This window comes from Colias eurytheme, chromosome 23, assembly GCF_061535395.1.
Source record: "Colias eurytheme isolate Ceu_HAF_F1 chromosome 23, ilColEury1 Martin Lab GWU primary, whole genome shotgun sequence".
NCBI lineage: Eukaryota > Metazoa > Arthropoda > Insecta > Lepidoptera > Pieridae > Colias > Colias eurytheme.
The window spans coordinates 4,410,678-4,433,762 of NC_143002.1; the positions used below are offsets into that span (position 1 = coordinate 4,410,678).

Sequence of the window (23,085 nt, forward strand, 5' to 3'; positions counted from 1 at the left end):
TAAAAAGTCGGAGGCGCGGAGGAGCGTGGCGCCCGCGTGTGCTGAGGAGCAGGCAGAGTCAAGCGAGCCGGAGTGGCTGAGGCTGGTCGCCAAAGGCGACCAAAAAGCCGAAGCTACGAAGGCGAGTGAAGACTCCTGCCTGCAACGAGGTACACGGGGGCAAGCGCCACGTTCTGCAGCGCCGGAGCAGTCAAGAAAGCCCATAATCTTCGTTATATTTCTAACTACATCACTACATAGTATAAAACAGAGTCACTTTCTCTATCCCTATGTCCCTTTGTATGCTTAAATCTTTCAAACTACGCAACGGATTTTGATGCGGTTTTTTTTAATAGATAGAGTGATTCAAGAGGAAGGTTTTAGTATATAATTTATTAGGTTTAAGTCAAAGCGGGCGAAGCCGCGGGCGGTAAGCTAGTATAAATATAATCTCAAAAAAAAATAGAAGGGGGGGTTTCCTCACCCCCCCACTTTATAGGGGGTCTCCTCTTACCTCCCCCCTCCCTTTCCCTCCCCTCCCCCCCCTTAATTCGTGCCGCAAATTTCTAAAGAAATACCAAAAAAAGTTTAGACAAAAGTTGTAGAGAATTTTATACTCTCCAACTTTCATAATAGGTGAAAATATCATTTAAGCAATAGGAACCGAGATATTCGCGAAAAATCGTTTTTTGTGACCTTTGACCTTCAATATCTTAAGACGCGGACACGATAGCATTTGTGACTTTTGAGACAATATTTAGGGTAACAAAACAAAGGTTTTTACCAATTTCCAGCTTATTATCTTTCATTCCGAGGTTGACCCCTTTTTTTACCTAATTTCACTGGGCTATTTATATCTTACGACCTTGCACGACTTGCGACCATGGCTTGCGACTGACCGGCGACCGCCTGATTGGCTGATTATTTGACGTTCAATTGACACACCGTCCACAGGTAAAAAACGAAAACCGTAAACAAAATTATCTGAAGTCTCTATAAATATTGCTTATTTTTAAAATAAATTGAAAATGAAAATGAAAATGAAAAATATTTATTTGGACCCACATTATAAAAAGTTTACATACATGAGACACGACGATCGCCTAAACTAGGTACTAGACCTGTGCTATAGGCCATCGACGCTTTCCAAATTATCCTTAACCTTTCTTTAAAGGCCGCTGCATACGTGACGGGAAAATACCTCGGACGGGACGTGAGCGGGACGGGCACGTGATTGCCTCGTTCACAACGGGAACGTGGTGCAAACGCATACGCACCGTGACGTGATTCTGATCTAACGTGCTAGTGTTGTGAATAACGAAAGATGGATTTATAATAGTTTAATTTATAATATACTAGCGGTCCGCCCCGGCTTCGCCCGTGGTACATATGAAAAATAGATGTTGGCCGATTCTCAGACTTACCCGATATGCACAGAAAAATTTCATGAGAATCGATCCACCCGTTTCGGAGGAGTATGCAGACTAACATTGTGACACGAGAATTTTATATATAAGATATATAAGATTATTTATAATATTTAAATTTATAATAGCTGCTATAATTTTGTAATGGTTTTTGTAATTATTTATTGTAATTTACAATATATTTGCATGCTCAATTACGAGCCAGAATGTTTAAGAGTCTATGTAATATGTACCTGCCTAACAATCTTTGTAATCTACATTCTGCAAATAAAATTATTTTGGCATTTTAAACATAAAATACGTAGTTCAGAACACGATGAAGTGTCACAGGAATCATCATAGGTGAAAAGGACTATAGTTAGGAATACCACAATATATTTATTAAAATAACACTAACCGTTTTCACTAAATGATAATTCCACAGCAACTTTACGCCATAAATAATTTTTATATTTTGTGTCTAAAATCTAAATATTGTGGGTTCGCTAAATTATACAAAGCTGGATATGAGCGTACACATTCGATCAGTTTTTCATCGTCCATTTTCGATATGAGTTGGAAGGCGTCACTATTATCTCTCCGGCACGAACGGAGCGACTGTGCATACGTAGCGAAATCACGGGCGGGACGGGGCACGCACGGGGCGGGACGGGACGGGGACGTGCTAAACATCGTCGGTGACGATATTTTTCCCGTCCACGTTCCCGGCCCGTCGATGTTCCCGTGACATATACGTGTTTGGATACATTTTGTATGCAACGATGTTTCCAAAACTTCCCGTCACGTCCCGTCCGGGAAAAATCCCGTCACGTATGCAGCGGCCTTTAATCTCCTTCTCTTTAAAGTTATAAACAGACGTTCGAACTGGTGCGACCGGACCACCGTACTCGTGCGGTGCGATCGACTCACCACACGACCGCACCGCACCTAGGGTTGCCAGTATTTGATTTAAGGGTTAACAGCATCAAAAATTCGAGTTATAGTTATTTTTTACGGGAGACAATTAAAACAGCAATGTTAAATAAAGAAAATTTATATTTGGCATTTATATTTGCTGTTGGAAGAAACAGCTTTTAATAGCTCTTCATTTTCTAAAGCGAATGTATAAAAATCTTTGCACGATAATTTAAAATTACATTTAATTAATTTGCAGCTTCGCCTTTACAGTTTCAATATTCAATCGGTTTCGGCTATCCGTCCAGGCATTGCCGCACAAAGAAAATATTCTTTGTTTAAAAATTACGATAAAATTTACGATTTTTGAAAAAACATTTAAAATATTGGAATTTTCGCGGCCAACTGTGCTAAATAAATAAGTCTTATAAAAAATAGATACACTAGATAATTTATTATGTTGCTAATATATGAAGTGATTAAAGGCGCAAATTATCCCTTTTTGAAATTTTCGATATTGTCGATAGAGGCGAAAGTATTGTAATTTTTACTGATTTTCGTTTTTATTATATGCAGGCGTTAGTAGAAGCTCTGTTTAGTACCAAAAGAAACCTTGAACTGAGTTCTACATGTGACAAAAATACCACATTCTAGCCACGAAGTTTCAACAAGTTTCAACAAACTTGTCGGCGCCGATCAGCGCTTATAAGCGCATGTTCATATATTTTCCTGCGCGGGTTACCAGCGCTTATAAGCGCCGATAAGCGCTTATAAGCGCTTATAAGTTTCAAGCTTTCTTTCTGAATACGCCCTATGACTAATGCGCTGTCCGGTGCGATCGCCCGTCCACACGCGCGAATTTGGTACGGTCCGCACCAAGTTCGGAAGAAAAAACCATCGAACCAACCGTACCGTCAATAATAATAATTATGTCCGGCGGACCACTGTACACATGATCGAATATGGTCCGGAGCGCACCAAGGTCACGGTGCGGTCCGTACCAAATTCGAGCGTCTGTTTATAACTTAACTTCGGCTTTCGGTTTGAATACTGTAAACGATCTCTAGCACCTCTGCAAATGTTCATAGGCGTGATTGCTGTGTGTGCAAGGTGGTAGCTCATCATAATAAAGTATTAGAACTTTATTTACTTACTTATTCTACTTACTATGTGCATAATGCATGTCAAAAAATATCAGCTGTTGCCTGATGGGCCACTTGCATATTACTTGCTGTGATCGATTACTTGCTCTGTGCCACTTGCCTGACGTCTTTTTTTGTCTGTGTTTTTGACTTTTTGAATTTTGACTTGAGTTTGAAGACTAGATCTGTGGCAAAGAGTAAAGTAATATATCTGTGGTTTGAAGCAAAGTCGAATGGTGTGAAGTTAGCTCGTTATTGTTACGTGATTGTTACGCTGATACGCTCTGTAGAAATTTCGAAATTATTACAGTGATTTATTTATTATTACATTTAAAAAACTTGTTAGAAAATTGTGTATAGAAACCTACAATGATTGATTTTGATTCGGACCTTGAGAGTGACATAGAAGCCGAACTTGAAGATCTCAGAAGGCTCACAGCAGCATTAGAAGATGATGAACCAGGTCCCAGCAGAGGAATATCTCAGTTTTCGGTTCATACATCGCAATCAACAATTAATTATGTACAAGATGATTTCATCAATATTGACACTGCCATCGCTCTTAATAAATTATACGACGAAAAACTGCAAGGACTTGAAAAAATGCTGATAAATCGTTTAAATCAATGTAGACAGAAATTAAGAGAAGTTCAATGCACTAATAATGTGGATAAAATTGAAAAACCGAATTATAACAAGTTCAAATACATTCACTGTGGTAAACCGTATTTCAAGGATGAGTTTGGTTTTCCTGCGCCCGACAATGAAGATACTTTGCTCAGAGCAAAAGCGGGAATGTATGATTTTGCTTCTATACAAGCTGTCCCCGGTTGGACTATCAAAGATAAGAATATATTAACTAAATGTATTCTTAAATTATCTAGAGAAATAAAAAGAAAGCAATTAAAGTCACAACTTGCAAAAATGCAAAGGTTAAATGTAGACAAAACAAAAAAAAGCAAAGAGCATAATGAAATTCAAAAAATAAAAAAACAAATAGATAAAATTGATAAAATGCCTCTTAAACTATTAGCTCTACCCATTGATGAAGAGTATGACTGGGATTTTGTTGCAAAAAAATTAAACCATAGACATAAACCTCAAGAATTTAGAGCATTATGGAAACTTTTTTTACATCCTTCAATAAATAAAACTCCCTGGTGTGAAAAGGAGGATACAAAACTACAAGATATTGTCAAAGAGAAAGAATATCAAGATTGGGATGCTATAGCTAAAGAGTTGAATACAGGACGAACTGCCTATCAGTGTTTTGTTTACTTCCGTACTAATATGGGGAACAATTTTATTTTACATAATTGGACTAAAGATGAAGAAGAGTATTTAAAAAGGCTAATAGAATATTATAGAGAGGATAATTACATTCCATGGTCAAAAATAGCATCTTCAATGGAGAATAGAACTAAAATCCAAGTTTATAATAAATACTTGAGAATGTCTGAACTTAGAAAAGGTAGATTTCTACCCGAGGAAGATGCTGTCATACTTACATTTGCTGATAAATATGGTACAGATTTCAAAAGAATGACGTGGTTCTTACCCGGTCGGTCGGTCACACAGTGCCGTACGCGATATCATGTATTGTCTAAGAAGAAGGTCTCAATACAGTGGACTGCTGAAGAAGATAGAAAGTTAATACAACTTATGTCAAATCAAGACATTATTAAGAATTATTCAAGCATCACAAAACATTTTCCAGGTAAGGATAGGGTACACATAAGATCTAGACATATGATATTAGAGCGTTGGATGATGAGCCATCCTAATTTAGATATCGATAAAGCCCCAAGACGGGGCCCAAGAGTACTACATCGCGGCAATTTGACTGATAATTTAAATAAGGCCATTGAAAATCTAAAAGCAAGAGTGAAATCCGATATACAAAAGGATAAATCAAGAGTGGTTACAATTAACTCATCAGAGCAAAGCATTGACGACGCGATAATAGACTTTTTTGTAAAACAACAGATAAAAGCTCAAGATTCAAATAAACTCAAGTCAAATGATAAAGATACTATACAAGAACCGAGTCAAACTGAAAGCGAAGCAAGAGAGGTGGTTAATATGGCTAATTTGCAACAAGTTCTAATTTTGCTAAAAGCAAAATTAAACAAGGAGAAGTTCATGAGTAGTAGTATGTTTAATAAGTTTCCACAATTACATTTACCAGATCTTAATATTTATAAAATCATTAAGAAATGCTATGGGAAAACGAAAAATGGATCAAATTCTGCACACCTAGCAAAGATCCCAGATGTATTTGGTAATAATAGCTTAGGTCGACTGGAATATGTCCTTCCTCCAAATTATACAACCATTACAGGATGTAGAAAATTAATAAATTATGTTGCCAATCAAAATGATATTTCTAGAAAAAATTTAAACCACATCATTCATAGCAATAGTATATTGAGAGACCAAATGAGTCGAATGATAGAAAGATTTCATACTTTGTTTATGTGGCCTATGATGTTATCAAATAGGCCCCCACATCCACTAACAGCAAGAAATGTAAAACCAATAAATTATGAGCCCCCAAAAAAGAAAATTCAGCCACCTCCATATCAGAGAGGAGATTATTTGTCTTTGCCAAAAGTGATTGAAGATGACAATATTATTAGTGATGTAATTGATTTGGACAATAATAATATGAATGATGTTACTCTAGAACAATCATACAGTTTTAGACCTTGTGATAGTGATGATGATGATGATGATGATGAATAAAGCAACACAATAATTGTATTTAGTATTAAGTATTTATATTGGTAATAATTTTTAATACAAACTTCTGAAACTGCACATGGTTAATTTATTTTAGAAATCTTTATACTAATATTCCGATATATTTGATAAGGTTTTTACTTGATATCAGCTTGATGTAAAATACAATCTATTTTCTGTATTAAATCCATACTAATATTATAAATGCGAAAGTAACTCTGTCTGTCTGTCTGTTATTCAATCACGCCTAAACTACTGAACTACTGAATTTTGATACCCGAGAAAGGACATAGGCTAGGCTACTTTTTATCCCGGGAAAATGACGCGATCCCGAAAATCCCACGGGAACGAGAACTATGCGGGTTTTTCTTTGACTGCGCGGGCGAAGCCGCAGGCGGAAAGCTAGTAGGTAATATATAAAATTCTGGTGTCACAATGTGAGTTACCATACTCCTCCGAAACGGCTGAACCGATTATCATGAATTTTTGTGTGCCTATTGGTTAAATCTGAGAATCGGTCAATATCTATTTCTCAATGCCCATAGAAATATATATTTCCATCTTTTTATTAACCACTAGATTTCCGCCCGCGGCTTCGCCCGCGTTTGCAAAGGAAAACCCGCATAGTTCCCGTTCCCGTGGGTTTTCCGGGATAAAAACTATCCTATGTGTTAATCCAAGTTACCCTCTATATGTGTGCTAAATTTCATTGTAATCGGTTCATTAGTTTTTACGTGAAAGAGTAACAAACATCCATACATCCATACATCCTTACAAACTTTCGCCTTTATAATATACTAGCGGTCCGCCCCGGCTTCGCCCGTGGTACATGTTTACGTTTTCTCTACATAAGAACCATCCTCGTACTTCAAGGAATATAATAAAAAAAGAATTATCGAAATCGGTTCAGCCGTTCTCGAGTTATGCGCTTACCAACACATTTTGCGATTCATTTTTATATATAAGAAGATATTAGATTTCCTTACACATCATTCCACTGAAGAACTTATGAAGAAGCAAGTTTTATGTAAAATTACTAGTCACACATCACAACCACCGACAACCACATACAGTTTTTCATTTTAAAGTATGGCAATTTCGTAATTTTTAGTTATGATGACATTTGTCAATTCATTATTCACTGTGTTATTCACATTTGTCAAAATAGTTTACACTGTAATTTTATTTTGAATCAGATAAAAATACTTAAATTTCACCATGAAATGATATTATTGAATGTAGCTATCAGCAATGTTTGAGCTAAAGGCGTGTGTGGTTTGTTTAAGTACAGCTGTAAAGTTTAATAACATTGACAGTGGTCCATTGAGACAAGAATATAATCTTATATCTGGACTAAAGGTATCATTTATTTTACTGGTATTTTAAACGTATATATTTTTAATATTTTATAAAATTAACTCAAAATACACCCATACTTAGAACATGTCATCTACTTCAATAATATATAATGGATTTTCAACTCAAAATCATTTTAAATTAGTGAAATAATTTTCTGTTTTTCAGACACAAACTGGAAATGGTTTACCAGCATATATGTGCATAGAATGCACAGCATATGTTAAGCGTTTTATAAAATTTCGGAATAAATGCCAAAGAGCTTACTATACTTTATTACAGCTATTGGAAACAAATAAACAGGTAATCATTACAAAGATAATGTTATGTTTTACTTTAGGATCTACCACCATGATCTTAATTTTCATTATTCAGTATATTTCGTTTTCAGAGGCACATTCAATGATAAAATGTTTGTGTTATCTTTTAAGTTTATTGCCTCCTCTATGTATTTACATAACTTTACTTTTCAGATAACTGAACCCTTACTCAATGAACTTAACAGAAAAAGGATAAGAGTGAACCCTACACTGTCATTCTTGGATACAAATAATCCAAAAGTAAAGTATGAAAATATTAAGTTTAAATGGGTGAAAGAGAGTCGGGTTCCCACACTTACAAGTGACATACCAATGTTACATTGTAGTACCATCTCAAATGATATAGAATTTGAAGTGCCAGCTAAAAGGGCCAAAATTGATATTGAAGTTATAAATAACGATACAACAGTAGAATCAAAAGATGAACAGGATCTTCAATTGAATAAAGACGATGCACATTCTGATGACTATTTCGACAACAATGAAATAGACAACAATGATGTGCAATGTTTTGATAATGACAACGAAAATGATGTGGATGGATCTAATCTCGATGAGGAGTATGCGACTGTGGTACCAATTACTATGAAAGAGGCGAAAGCAGTGGTTGATGTGTATAAAATGTTTTCGCAAGGCAAATTTCAGTGTGAAGTGTGTAGCAAGGCATATTATACTGAAGCTCGGTTGAAGATTCATATGAGGATGCATGATACAGTAAGTTGCTTCTATCTATTAAGTTATTAAAGTGAAACTTTTATTACATCGTCTCAAACTTTTTGGTGTGTGTAGCACATGTCGCGTGTATCGCGGCTGCCGAGTAGGTATACCTACTCGGCAGCCGACCGACACGCGACATGCGCTACACAAAGCAGTGTTCGGAACCGTTCGAACAGTTTCACTTTTACCGTGGTTTCATAAAACCACACAACATTTTTAGGATTTTTATTCTGGGATAAATGTAATATGTCAATATGCGTGTGTGTATTTTGGAACTAGCCAATTATAGTTCATATTTTAATTAATTAGAGGAATAGTGAAATGATTTGTTTATAAATTCTTATGTTGAAATGTTTTCATTGTAGCATACAAGTGGTAAATTCTATTGTGACTTGTGTGGTTATTACTACAAGACTGAATTCCAACTCAAGACGCATATATCCGGAAAGCACATGTATAAGTATATTTGCAGGAAATGCCCTGAAGTCAGCTTTGATCGGTAAGTAATGTTACAAAAAACTTAAATGAGAATAAATAATTAAAGTACTTCAAATTTTATCCCTTGAAAATGATAACACATAATAATAACAAATGTTTCCAAATTTCTTGATGTTTATTACCATTACATAGCCAATAACATACCTTTATTTGAACTTTTTGTAGCACTTCAGCAAAACAGCATTTCATATGGACCCACCTCCAAAAGGGATCTAAAAAGCATGCCAATTGGTACGAAACAAAGCCCTGTACGAAAGGCAAGAAACAAAAGAGCGTGCTTTCGTTACGACCAGTCAGAAAAACTAGAAAATTACCATCGGACTTCCCAGTTTACTCGCCCGTAAGTCAAGAGGAACAATATGAAATTGTCAATCAGAGACGTCTGTCAAAGAATTATTTGGACTCGGCTTTCAAGTGCAACCAATGCTTTAGAGGCTTCCGAGAGTCGAGTACTTATGAGAACCACATGAAGAAACATGACCCGGTATGAATCGATTTTTATTTCAAACTTAAACCAATATACAGTGGTGGACGTTTAATTAGAAACACGTAACTCGATGAAGTAGTCATCAAATTCATTTAACATTTATGTATTAACATATTAGAGATTAAGAAGTAGTATGTAATAAATTTGTAGACTTCTTCATTGTGTTACGTGTTTCTAATTAAACGTCCACCAGTGTATAGGTATAATCTGTAAAAAGTATAACCGCTATAATAACGTTCGATAAATTTCTCAACTTTACGCTTAGCTATACATTTGACGACTCATTTTTATTACATGGATTTCCTAAAACTTTACCAGCTATAATAAACTAGCTTTCCGCCCGCGGCTTCGCCCGCTTTGTCTAAAACATAATAAATTATGTATATACTAAAACCTTCCTCTTGAATCACTCTATCTATTGAAAAAACCGCATCAAAATCCGTTGCATAGTTTTAAATATATAAGCATACAAAGGGACATAGGGACAGAGAAAGCGACTTTGTTTTATACTATGTAGTGAAGCATAAACATAATTTCAGAATATATCAGGCAAGTACCAGTGTGATGCATGCAAGGTGTATGTGGTGAATCCGCGACAAATGTACAAGCACATGACAGTGAGCCATCTCTTTAAGTACTCCTGCCAATACTGCTCCTATACTTGCTACAATCGGTAAGTTATGATTATTTCGTTATTACTATTATTTTGAGATGTGCATCTAAAAAAAAAGAAACTCTTTTTGACAAGGAATTAGATTTTAGAGAAGCGGTTTATTGAATTTTCAATTGGAAGAAGGATAATCCGTAAATAAAGTATAATGCGGTAAAATTAGATCTTTCCAATCTAAATACATTCGTTAATTTTTTGACGTGACAACGTCTTATAATTCGGTACAGCCAGCTGCACGCACGAAAAAACATGACTCATGCGGCGTTACCTCGCTCTGAGGCGTTCCATGTAAGGCTTGAAGTGCGAGCGAGAGTGCGGAACGAGTGACAAAGAAGCACAATCGGACGTCACGTTCAACTATCGTCAGTAAACCGACTTTACAGACAACCAATTTTTTTTGCATTATAATATGAAACAAAGATATAATTGCTATAATGGTAATAACTAATAAGTGTATAATTTTCAGGGGACAAGCAAAACTCCACTACAGATGGCATAAAAATGTAACCTACTCATGTCCACATTGCAAGAAGGAATTTGTGTAAGTTTTAAATTTGTATATCTATACTAATATTATAAAGCTGAAGAGTTTGTTTGTTTGTTTGTTTGAACGCGCTAATCTCAGGATCTACTGGTACGATTTGAAAAATTCTTTCGTTGTTACATAGCCCATTTATTGAGGAAGGCTATAGGCTATATGTATATCATTACGCTAAGACCAACAGGAGCGGAGGGTGTAATATATATGTTTGTAATGTTGTTCTTTTTGCTACAAATTAGCTATGAATCATACACGAACATTCGTTATTTGTAGTTTGAAATTTTGAAAAAATAAGTTTCGTTTTTAATATAAATAATTTTTTTATAGCAAAGCGTCAACGCGCTTAACACACATACGCATAAAACACCCGTCGACGTTTATATGCACTTTATGTGGGCACAGCTTCGTGAGCGAGACTGGACTGTATTGCCATAAGAAAATCGTGCACACTAAAGAAGTATGTTTTTTTAATACTTTTCTGTGTTTGTAATTAATCTGTGATTTGATAAAATGAAGGAATTGTTGTCCATGTTTTTTTTTGTTATATTTTCCTCATTGCATATGATAGTGATTGCAATATTTTTTTTTTTAAACATTACCATATATCTGTAACCAAATGAACTCTGTAACTATATTGTAACCAAATGAAAAAAGATAAGTAAGTTACGGACTCTACTTACATAGAAAATGCGTGGAACATTTGCTCAAATACTAACTTATACTTACATATTATGTATATTTCTAATCAACCTAATACCCTCATATATCTGTTATACAAAATAAAAAAAAAACCTGTATTTACCTTTTTGAAGTGAAACTTCTTTATCGGGGTTGGAAAAAAATTTAATGTAACATTTTTTCGTTACGCGTAACATTTTTCCGTTACGCGCCATCTTTTTCTTAACCCTACCACGCGTGATTCGGCGTATTTCTGTAAAGTTGCATATAGTAAATTATTTTTTGAAAAATAAGGTCATAAAGAAGTTTCACTACTTACGTGTGTACACTAGGACACGCACACATTTTTTATATTATATTTCTCCAGGAAATAGAAGCCAGCGAGCGACAAGAGATAGAACCGAACAGCACTCTGTATTGCGCCGAATGTGCGCTACAATTTCACAACGAAGCTGCATTTGCGACGCATTTTGGCAGCTCTAATAAACATGCTGAAACTAATCTGTGAGTAATATTATATTTTTAGTTTATTTCTGTAGACAAAAATTTACTTATAAAACTTTATTGCCTTAGGCAGTTGATAATAATAAGTGTTGAAATTGATATTTTTGGTTTTATGGCATTCAAATGCTTTATAAATATAAATTTATAAAGAATAGAAAAAATTCGATCACGAGGCGGGATCCACGGGGATGTTTTAATTACTTTCAACAAAATGAGGGTAGTTTGATATCAAGTTATAATACAAGAATAATATTGCAATTTTTAGCTTTGTCACATATTAGCTTTCCAAATCCTAAAAATCGTAAATTAGCTGTGTGTTGATTTGTATAATTTGATGTCCAACTACCCTCATTTAGTTAAAAGCCATGAAAACTCTGATATTTAGTTTTATAGCATTCAAATGATTTATATATGAGAAATTGTTATGCCATGCCGAGGCGCTCCAGTAAAAACCTAAATAAATACCTAATACCTAAATACCTAATTATCAGTCATGAAGACTTGAGATAGTTTCAGTGGCGTGCCTAGGGTGTAAGGACTGGGCAAGCCCAAAGTTTTCAAAGTTTTTGCTGGGTACCCTTTTCTTGAATTAGAAACCTTCCTAAGGTACCTATACTGTGTAATTACCGAATCAAATCTTCTAAATTTTCACGCGCGCCCGCTAACAGTTGAGTCAAACGTTTATCATTAAAATCGATAAATTATATTAAACTGTATGACATTATATTACTTATTAATAAAATTGAACAGATCATTTATATTCTAATAATTCAAAACGGCGATCTTCTGAAGGAAAGATTTTATAACATCGGAATCGGAATCGGAATCGGAAGAAAGTAGGTAGGTGATTGTTTTAGAATTCAATTACCTAACAACTTTCAATTATTGATAATTCAATAAGGCGTTCTTGGCCTTGTGTATTTCTTAAATACGTACTTATGAATTCGATTTAACGATGAGAAAGCACGCTCCGTGGAAGAACTACCTTATACCTACTAGCAGAAATCATAACTACCAAGTACCAAATGTGCAAGTTTCAACAGCTGGGGCTTCTAAGCAATTCTTATTCATGAAATCGATTAATTCGTAAACATATTTTAATTAAAATTTCGTTTATGTGACTTACTAGCTGTTTGGGTAATGCACAAATCGGGAGTTGGTTTTTATGAAGAAATTAATTGATGTTTTTCAGTAAAGTATATTGATTTTACCTTTCCCCCGCTGAGCACAAAGCAAACCATCACAATTTACAACACAATCTGCTGTCGCGACACTAATTTTATCACAAAATTCGAAAAACATAAATTACACCGATGCGATATAATCACCCGCTCAAACAAACTATACCTAATAACAATAATATTCACGACGTTCGTTCGCGCAATCGTAACTATCTTCACACTGTTAAAGCCGGGCTTTATCGTGGCCCTATTCTCCATACAGATTGCTATAGAATTCTATAGCTAGGTATGTAGCTACTTATAGTCTGTCCACTATAATAGCATCTACAGACGCTCCGATTTGGTTGGTGCCAACCATATTGGAACCGACATGGCAACCATTCCAACATTGCTACAGATTGTCCGACGGTTGGCCTTCCAACTGTCAGTTGACCATAGAGTAATATGTCAGTTGACCATAGTACGAAGAGAATGGGCTAAATTCTACTATAGAAATAGAGAAAATTACAGTCATATGCGGCTCTTATAACTTATTTTTTAAGGTTTTTAATGTAGCCGCACTGTCAATTTTTTTTATACTTCTAACATAATAAAATACGCTTGATTTCTGGCATCTCTATTTGCGTAATCTTTGTTACTTAAGTCCCACAAACAGGGAAAGTCTTTATATAGTTCCAGTAATTTTATTAATATGTCACGTTCGGTGACCGTAACTCCCTGGGCGTTCATGTTGACGTCCTACACCGGCGGCGTTGCAAATGTGAATAAGCCAATTACCTATATTACTCTATGGAATGAGCCGATTTGGTCGGAACAAAGCTTCCAAACGTTCCAATTTGGTTGGATCGGATAGGAAGTTGGTTTGGTCGGTATTGCTGGCGCATCCGACCACGTCAAACCAATATTAATAATAATTATGTCGGACCGACCGCTCTCTACACTTTCCGATTTGGTCGTGGTCGGATGGTTGGCACCAACCAAATCGGAGCGTCTGTAGATGCAGTAAGAATTGCTTTTTGACAGCTCGACGGGTGATACCAGAAGTGATGTTCAAAAGATTATCGATTGTGATACCATTTCAATTATAAATTCAAAATATTATCATAAATCGAATCAGGTACGTAAATAATAATTACAACGTAAACGTACTAATAAGATATGTAATAATAATACCACATATCTATGCATTGTATGTTAAAACTAAACTAAACTAATATTTTATTTTTTATTGGTTTCTATCTTACAATTTGGTTGTCTTTACGTTTAAATTATATTTAACATAATAGAAGAGTTTTTCTGTATCGGATATATTTTACAGAGTATTTCTATCGATTATTATAATCTATCGACCCATCATTGAATAATTCTGTGTAGACATCACTAAGTGGGCGGAACCTGTCCATGAAGAACGATAATTATTTGTATGACATTTGAACATAGACAATACAATCCTTCATAGGCGTGCATAGGCCAGTGGAAATTAACATTAAATTCGCAAAGCACGATGTAGATTTGAATTTTTGGTATGTTGTTTGGATCAGTTAGGGTGATGTAAATCCCAATTTGCAACTTCGAAAAAGTTGTGCTCGCTGCGCACCACGTGATAAACTGCGAAAATTTTGGACTTTTTTCACTTTTTGCTCTAAAAGTCATAAACTATGCGTTTCCGACAAGTATGATTCAGTACATAAATTAAGGTTATTAAATTTGCAACAATTTAAGCCTAACCGCAGCTCTCTAAACCTTATAACGACTAAACTGTGGCCATTCGAAGATGGTTCATTTTTCCCGAAATATTGAAATTTTTAGTTTTGCTCCCGTTTGAAGCAAAATATTGGCAAAAACCGCTCGTTCTATGAGAAGTTCGTATAATAAAGTTGTAGTGCATTTAATTTTCTTTCATAAGAGCATAGAACAAAGTCTGTGAGACAAATATTTCACACACAATATCTGAAAAACAAAAAGAAGGTAGAAATAGATTTTTAAAGAATTGAAACTGAGAGCATATAAAATCATAAAAAGAATAATACTTTTTCATTTGCAGGATAGGTAATTAACAAAATTACAAAATTTGGGAAAGTAGGAAAAAAGATTATACGCAAATAATAAACTGCGAAAATTTTGGACTTTTTTCACTTTTTGCTCTAAAAGTCATAAACTATGCGTTTCCGACAAGTATGATTCAGTACATAAATTAAGGTTATTATATTTGCAACAATTTAAGCCAAATTAAAGCTCTCTAAATCTTATAGCGACTAAACTGTGGCCATTCGAAGATGGTTCATTTTTCCCGAAATATTGAAATTTTTAGTTTTGCTCCCGTTTGAAGCAAAATATTGGCAAAAACCGCTCGTTCTATGAGAAGTTCGTATAATAAAGTTGTAGTGCATTTAATTTTCTTTCATAAGAGCATAGAACAAAGTCTGTGAGACAAATATTTCACACACAATATCTGAAAAACAAAAAGAAGGTAGAAATAGATTTTTAAAGAATTGAAACTGAGAGCATATAAAATCATAAAAAGAATAATACTTTTTCATTTGCAGGATAGGTAATTAACAAAATTACAAAATTTGGGAAAGTAGGAAAAAAGATTATACGCAAATAATAAACTGCGAAAATTTTGGACTTTTTTCACTTTTTGCTCTAAAAGTCATAAACTATGCGTTTCCGACAAGTATGATTCAGTACATAAATTAAGGTTATTATATTTGCAACAATTTAAGCCAAATTAAAGCTCTCTAAATCTTATAGCGACTAAACTGTGGCCATTCGAAGATGGTTCATTTTTCCCGAAATATTGAAATTTTTAGTTTTGCTCCCGTTTGAAGCAAAATATTGGCAAAAACCGCTCGTTCTATGAGAAGGTCGTATAATAAAGTTGTAGTGCATTTAATTTTCTTTCATTAGAGCATAGAACAAAGTCTGTGAGACAAATAGTTCACTCACAATATCTGAAAAACAAAAAGAAGGTAGAAATAGATTTTTAAAGAATTGAAACTGAGGGCATATAAAATCATAAAAAGGATAATACTTTTTCATTTGCAGTATAGGTAATTAACAAAATTACAAAGCTAATTAAATTTGCAACAATTTAAGCCAAACCGCAGCTCTCTAAACCTTATAACAACTAAGCTGTGGCCTTTCAAAGATAGTCAGTTTTTCCCGAAAATTTCAAATTTTTAGTTTTGCTCCCGTTTGAACCAAAATATTGGCAAAAACCGCTCGTTCTATGAGAAAGTCGTATAATAAAGTTGTAGTGCATTTATTTTTCTTTCATTAGAGCATAGAACAAAGTCTGTGAGACAAATAGTTCACTCACAATATCTGAAAAACAAAAAGAAGGTAGAAATAGATTTTTAAAGAATTGAAACTGAGGGCATATAAAATCATAAAAAGGATAATACTTTTTCATTTGCAGGATAGGTAATTAACAAAATTAAATTTTCTACAACTTTATTTTATGACCTTCTCATAGAACGAGCGGTTTTGCCAATATTTTGGTTCAAACGGGAGCAAAACTAAAAATTTGAAAATTTCGGGAAAAACTGACTATCTTTGAAAGGCCACAGCTTAGTTGTTATAAGGTTTAGAGAGCTGCGGTTAGGCTTAAATTGTTGCAAATTTAATTATCTTTGTAATTTTGTTAATTACCTATCCTGCAAATGAAAAAGTATTATCCTTTTTATGATTTTATATGCCCTCAGTTTCAATTCTTTAAAAATCTATTTCTACCTTCTTTTTGTTTTTCAGATATTGTGAGTGAACTATTTGTCTCACAGACTTTGTTCTATGCTCTAATGGAAGAAAATTAAATGCACTACAACTTTATTATACGACTTTCTCATAGAACGAGCGGTTTTTGCCAATATTTTGCTTCAAACGGGAGCAAAACTAAAAATTTCAATATTTCCGGAAAAATGAACCATCTTCGAATGGCCACAGTTTAGTCGTTATAAGGTTTAGAGAGCTGCGGTTAGGCTTAAATTGTTGCAAATTTAATAACCTTAATTTATGTACTGAATCATACTTGTCGGAAACGCATAGTTTATGACTTTTAGAGCAAAAAGTGAAAAAAGTCCAAAATTTTCGCAGTTTATCACGTGGTGCGCAGCGAGCACAACTTTTTCGAAGTTGCAAATTGGGATTTACATCACCCTAACTGATCCAAACAACATACCAAAAATTCAAATCTACATCGTGCTTTGCGAATTTAGGGTTTTTTAGTGTCGATTTCTACTGGCCTATGCAGCTGTCAAAAAGCAAATAATATAATGGACAGAGTATAGACGAAATTTCATACGTTAGAAGAGATGAGCGCAAAGCCCGGTAAAAGCCCACGCGTGCAAGCGAGACAACTACATGTTATAATCCATCCAATTTAGATTGTAACGTCAAAATAAAAGGTACGACCTTATTCTGATAGGAAGAAGGATGAAATTAAAAAGTTTACTCATTACATCATTGTTTTATGCTAGGCGTATTATATATTATATTGTAGGTGAGTTTTCATTGAATTTCGGAGCAAATTATGAATTGCTCATTGCGCGCGAATATTCAAACGTGAATTTGGTTATTTTCCTATCTCGTAGCGAATTTCTAAGGCAAGCCGGGCTTTTCGGCTTGTATGAACGTACCGCCACTGGATAGTTTATTATTATCAACTGCCTAGCGCCATAAAGTTTTTTTAGCAAGAAGGATAACCTCATCCGTACAATAGTTAACGTGTGATCATAGAACAGAATTATTTATTTATTTATTTTATTTGAAACACTTAATTCTGCTGCCAACATAACAATAGTAGGAACAAGAAGCTTATATCTAATACACTGGAGATTTCAGTATTTTTTATCCCTTTCACACCAACTTGCCAAGTTAGGTGTGAAAGGGATAAAAAAACATACAGACGTAATTCAACGTCATATTTTCTTGTTACAAGTTAATGTTCATACTGAAATCTCCAGTGTATTAGATATAAGCTTCTTGAGTAGGAACAATAAAAACTGAATTAATTACTTTCAGATCAATAAAGCCAGTGAAAGCTAAGAGCGACAGAAAATCCCGCGGCCGACCGAGGCGTTCCAACTCTAACATACTCAACAACGGCATGGCTACACCTAGTCATTGTGAAATTGTAAGTTTTTAAGCTATTGCATAGCTTCTATCGCGGGCCTTGAGCGCGGGGACCGAATCGAGAAATTCCGTAACGAAAAAACCTCACGCTCCCCACGGGGACGGGCGCGGAGGTGTGGCTTGAAGGCATAGCATGCAATAGCTTTACCGCGGCAGTCCCCGAGTGTCACACGTCTTTTTTTATAAATATCCTTTTATTCTTTTGGTTTTAAGGTTATGCATAAGAAGAATTTAAAAGTATTCTGAGGTGAAACTTCTTTACGGCTGTGCTAGCGTCTAGCACCGTAGCGTATCTTAGGGAGCCTCCTCTTAATAGGCCGTTGTGAAACCGTTAGTCGACAAAATTAAAACATAGTATAAAAATAATAAAAAAAAGACGTGTGGCACTCGGGGACTGCCGCGGTAAAGCTATTGCATGCTATGCCTTCAAGCCACACCTCCGCGCCCGTCCCCGTGGGGAGCGTGAGGTTTTTTCGTTACGGAATTTCTCGATTCGGTGCCCGCGCTCAATGCCCGCGATAGAAGCTATGCAATAGCTTAAAACATAGTATAAAAATAATAAATAACCTTCTATAATAATAATAAAAAAAAACTAAACTACAATTAATATTTTCAGTGCAAAAAGTTCCTATCGAACGACGTGCAAGCCCGCAAACACTATGAGTCTGAACATCCCGGCACTGATTTCCTCAAGCGGTACATGTGTGATATATGCGGACATACTACACGAGTAAGTTATTTTTTGACGTCTTATAATTCGATAGAGCCGGCTGCACGCACGAAAAAACATGACTCATGCGGCGTTACCTCGCTCTGAGGCGTTCCGTAAGGCTTGAAGTGCAAGCGAGAGCGCGGAACGAGCGACAAAGAAGCACAATCGGACGTTGTCACGTTCAACTATCGTCAGTAAACCGACTTTACAGACAACCAATTTTTTTTTAATAATATAGCGAAACTAGAGTAATGTGTGTTTATTTATTTTAGTAAAGCAAAAACATGTGTAACACGCAATTTATGATTATGAAGTTAAATTAGTTTTGTGTTGAAAAAGACAAAAATTTTTTTATAAGAAAAATCAATTTCGATTTATCATATTATAATTTTTGAAAAATTTGAGCTACTCTTTTTGTAGACAGTTACCGTAAATATAAAAAAAACTAGCGGTCCGCCCCGGCTTACTTCAAGGAATATAATAAAAAAAGAATTATCGAAATCGGTTCAGTCGTTCACACGTGATACCGTGACAACGCGAAACGGGTTTCATTTATATATATGCTACAGTCAAAACCCTGAACCAGCAATATCCTTATTGACGGTTATTAAGGTTATTGCCTAAGGGCGTCGGTTAATATCCTTTTTAACTGATTTTATTTGATAAAATCAGTTAATAAGGATATTGACTGGTTCAGGGTTTTGACTGTAACATATATATAGATATAGATAAATAATTTTTATATATACAGGGTGTCCCACTATCGGTATACTAAGCGCGAAGGGACTATTAGTTTTGCATACACTGATAACGTAAAAAATACTTAAACAACAAAATTACACCAACATTTTTTTGCTAAATTTTTCCTTAAAATTCATGTTTTCTTCTCTAGCTTCGCGCAGCCGGCATATAAGTGAAGTGCCATGTCCCCTAGTGGCGTAAGGGACAGATGCATTATACATCTGTTTCACTGATCGATTTTATTCAGGGACAAGTAGGTGATCAGCCTTCTGTGTCCTACCAGACCGAGACATATGTTATCCGGCATATAACGCTTCGCTAATGTGATCATTTTGTCTATGAAAACATAATATTAAACGACTAACTTTCAGCAACACGCAAACCTAATGGTGCACATGCGAACACACACGCTTGAGAAACCTTACGCGTGTCCGCACTGCGAACGGCGATTTAGCATGCCCAGCAATAGAGATCGACATCTTGTGGTTAGTAATCATTTATTAAGAACTAGCTTTCCGCCCGCGGCTTCGCCCGTGTTTTCAAAGAAAAACCCGCATAGTTCCCGTTAACCTGGGATTTCCGAGATTGCGTCATTTTCCCGGGATAAAAAGTAGCCTATGTCCTTTCTCGGGTATCAAAATATCTCTATAAGTACCAAATTTCATGAAAATTGGTTCAGTAGTTAAGGATTGATTGAGTAACAGACAGACAGACAGAGTTACTTTCGCCTTTATAATAGTAATATTAAGATATAGATTTAATATAGTTTCAAAACACGCTTAAACTCATCAAATTATTGTATAGTAACCAATCCTTGATAATTTGACAAAGTTTGAATTAAATCTGTCCGTTTAAAGTATGTCAAAATTTCAAATTTCAAATTTATTTATTAAACATACATACATACAATTACAATTTATTACAATATACAATTAATATTCATGTAAAAGTATATAAATATAAAAAGGCTACTAAAACAATTTATACAAGCCAATGTTACCCTAGATAGGTTACTGGGCAACCTGTGTTTAGGAGAAACAGCTTGCCTCTAAAATAAATTCACAAAAAGAGAGAAAATCGACTAATGGAGTCAGTTACATATAAAACAGATGAAGCTAATAAGTGATTAAATCCATATCAAATACTATCAAACTAAATCTATAATTTTTTGTCTTATCGTCTATCTATTCTAATTTATTCTTTCACATTTATAAGCACATTTGATACTTAAATTTTAAGGTACACACCGGCGAAAAACGCTTCCAATGTGAGCATTGCAACCGTCGCTTTTCGCAAAGCAGTGCGGTCAAATTGCACATACAAACCGTCCATCTTAAGATACCCTACGCTCCATGGGACAAGAAGAATAGAAAAAGGAAGAAAGACACAGCAGCCGCAGTCACACTGCAGAAACAAGAGACACAGAGCGAATATATTAATGCGTATATGTTTAATTTGTAAAATAAAAAGACGTGTGGCACTCGGGGACTGCCGCGGTATAGCTATTGCATGCTATGCCTTCGAGCCACACCTCCGCGCCCGTCCCCGTGGGGAGCGTGAGGTTTTTCGTTACGGAATTTCTCGATTCGGTCCCCGCGCTCAAGGCCCGCGATAGAAGCTATGCAATAGCTTAATTATAATGGATTTGATAATTATTTTGATATGGGAAAAAATTACATGAGAATTGGAAGAATTTATGTTTGTTGGTCACTCTTGACCATTTTTTTTCGTTTTAATTTGTCAAATTTATTTATGTATTGCATTTAACCCATTGAGCCCCGAGCGGCCCGATCTGACCACGACACAATAGATTTTCTATTGATTCTGTGATTCCGGGGGCTGAGTTATTAATGGTATAGAAATAACAAGAATAAATGTTTTGAATTGATGGTATATGTGGTATGTATTTCTTGTTTAACTACTTTTTAATATAATTAGACTAAGCCGGTTTCTAATGCTGCTTTCTGAAGACAGATTCACTAATAGACTTTTTGACACTTGATACAGTTTCCATACATTATCTCAAATTTGTTTCTGACAGTTAAGCCAAACAAATATACCCTGAAATGAGGAAACCGGTCATAAATATAGTTAAGAGTTAAGATCTGGAATTAAATTAGACAACTATTTATTGCATATAAGAAATATTATAAAAATGGATGTTCTTATGTTTGATAAAAAAAATGTGTGCGTGCACTAGTGTACACACGTAAGAAGTGAAACTTCTTTATGACCTCATTTTTAAAAAAATTATTTACTATATGCAACTTTACAGAAACACGTCGAATCACGTGTGGTAGGGATAAGAAAAAGATGGCGCGTAACGGAAAAATGTCACGCGTAACGAAAAAATGTTACACTAAATTTTTTTACAACCTCGATAAAGAAGTTTCACTTCAAAAAAGAAATAAAATTTTGGTAATGAAGTATGTAAAGAATGAATTGGATGAGATTGTACATATAAAATATTTTTTTTGTCTGCTATTTATAAAGAAAATTGGAAGTAAATTTCTGTCTGTTATGCATTAAGGAAATAGGATAAGAAATGTAAATAATATACTTTGTGCTACCTGTGAAAATATTTCTATATGCTAACCCTTTGAAGATGCGCATTATTTTCGAGTTTACTGAAATCAAATAACTTGACTTAATAAACTTTAAACATAATATTCTTATGTTTTAAGTTTTAAATTAGGTCTTTTCTGTCTAAGTTGAGACAGAAAAGACCTAAGGCTTTTTCTGTCTCATATATTCCCTATTCCATATTTCTTTACAATAGATAAAGAGCACACTCCATGTAATTTGTGTTTTATGCAACTATTTGTAAGGATGCTGTAAGTAATTAGCTTTAAAGTTTTAGATTGACTGACTGGATTTATAAATGTTTATTTTTATTGGTATAACAAGAACTTAACTGTAAATTGACTTAAAATCGCGTATCGAAGAAAACTTCTAGATACTTTGCAGTTTTATACTTTATTTCTCTAAATTTAATGTAATATTTTTAATCAGTAATTACGTAATTTAACTGTATTATTGTCTACGCTTATAGGACTTTTTGTCGACGCATTTATGTGTGCTTAGGTAATATATGTATGTATGAATTTGTGTATGTGGAATATGTTATTCAGCCATAATAAATATTTCGTGAAAATAAAATGTGTTTTAAATTTTCATATCAAATGAATTTTATGGATGTATATAGGTCTAGGATGTTATTATTATTTCTTGAGCTTTACCAACTAGTAGACTTAAGACGTTCGATTTAATTTCGACTTTAAAATTTGACAAAATATGAACAATATTATTTTAAAAAATTAAACAAGACGGATGGCAAATCCCTCTAAAATTTAAATAATATAG

The 23,085-nt window shown here is 34.6% G+C and overlaps 2 protein-coding genes across 2 annotated transcripts; both read left to right on the forward strand.

Annotated features, from left to right (window-relative positions):
- Positions 1–3,721: 3,721 nt before the first annotated feature.
- On the forward strand, positions 3,722–6,262 carry Pbp95 (proximal sequence element A Pbp95). Its single transcript, XM_090115630.1, has one exon. It carries the CDS (start codon positions 3,812–3,814, stop codon positions 6,185–6,187), a length of 2,376 nt encoding a protein of 791 aa, XP_089971756.1. The 5' UTR covers positions 3,722–3,811; the 3' UTR covers positions 6,188–6,262.
- Positions 6,263–7,339: 1,077 nt separating this feature from the next.
- LOC149898257 (uncharacterized) lies at positions 7,340–22,613 on the forward strand. The gene is made up of 13 exons (XM_090115631.1): positions 7,340–7,543; positions 7,709–7,843; positions 8,014–8,574; positions 8,943–9,076; positions 9,241–9,559; positions 10,102–10,235; positions 10,699–10,773; positions 11,101–11,230; positions 11,819–11,955; positions 18,159–18,270; positions 18,886–18,999; positions 20,094–20,207; positions 20,962–22,613. Exons 1-13 carry the CDS (start codon positions 7,436–7,438, stop codon positions 21,181–21,183), a joined length of 2,295 nt encoding a protein of 764 aa, XP_089971757.1. The 5' UTR covers positions 7,340–7,435; the 3' UTR covers positions 21,184–22,613.
- The last annotated feature ends 472 nt before the right edge of the window (positions 22,614–23,085 follow it).

Bases quoted from the DNA above. Each gene is read 5' to 3' on its own strand.
- Pbp95 (XM_090115630.1), top strand. From the start codon at position 3,812: ATGATTGATTTTGATTCGGACCTTGAGAGTGACATAGAAGCCGAACTT.
- LOC149898257 (XM_090115631.1), top strand. From the start codon at position 7,436: ATGTTTGAGCTAAAGGCGTGTGTGGTTTGTTTAAGTACAGCTGTAAAG. The intron at 7,844-8,013 runs GTAATCATTACA...TTTACTTTTCAG, and splicing joins TATTGGAAACAAATAAACAG to ATAACTGAACCCTTACTCAA. The intron at 11,231-11,818 runs GTATGTTTTTTT...ATATTTCTCCAG, and splicing joins AAATCGTGCACACTAAAGAA to GAAATAGAAGCCAGCGAGCG.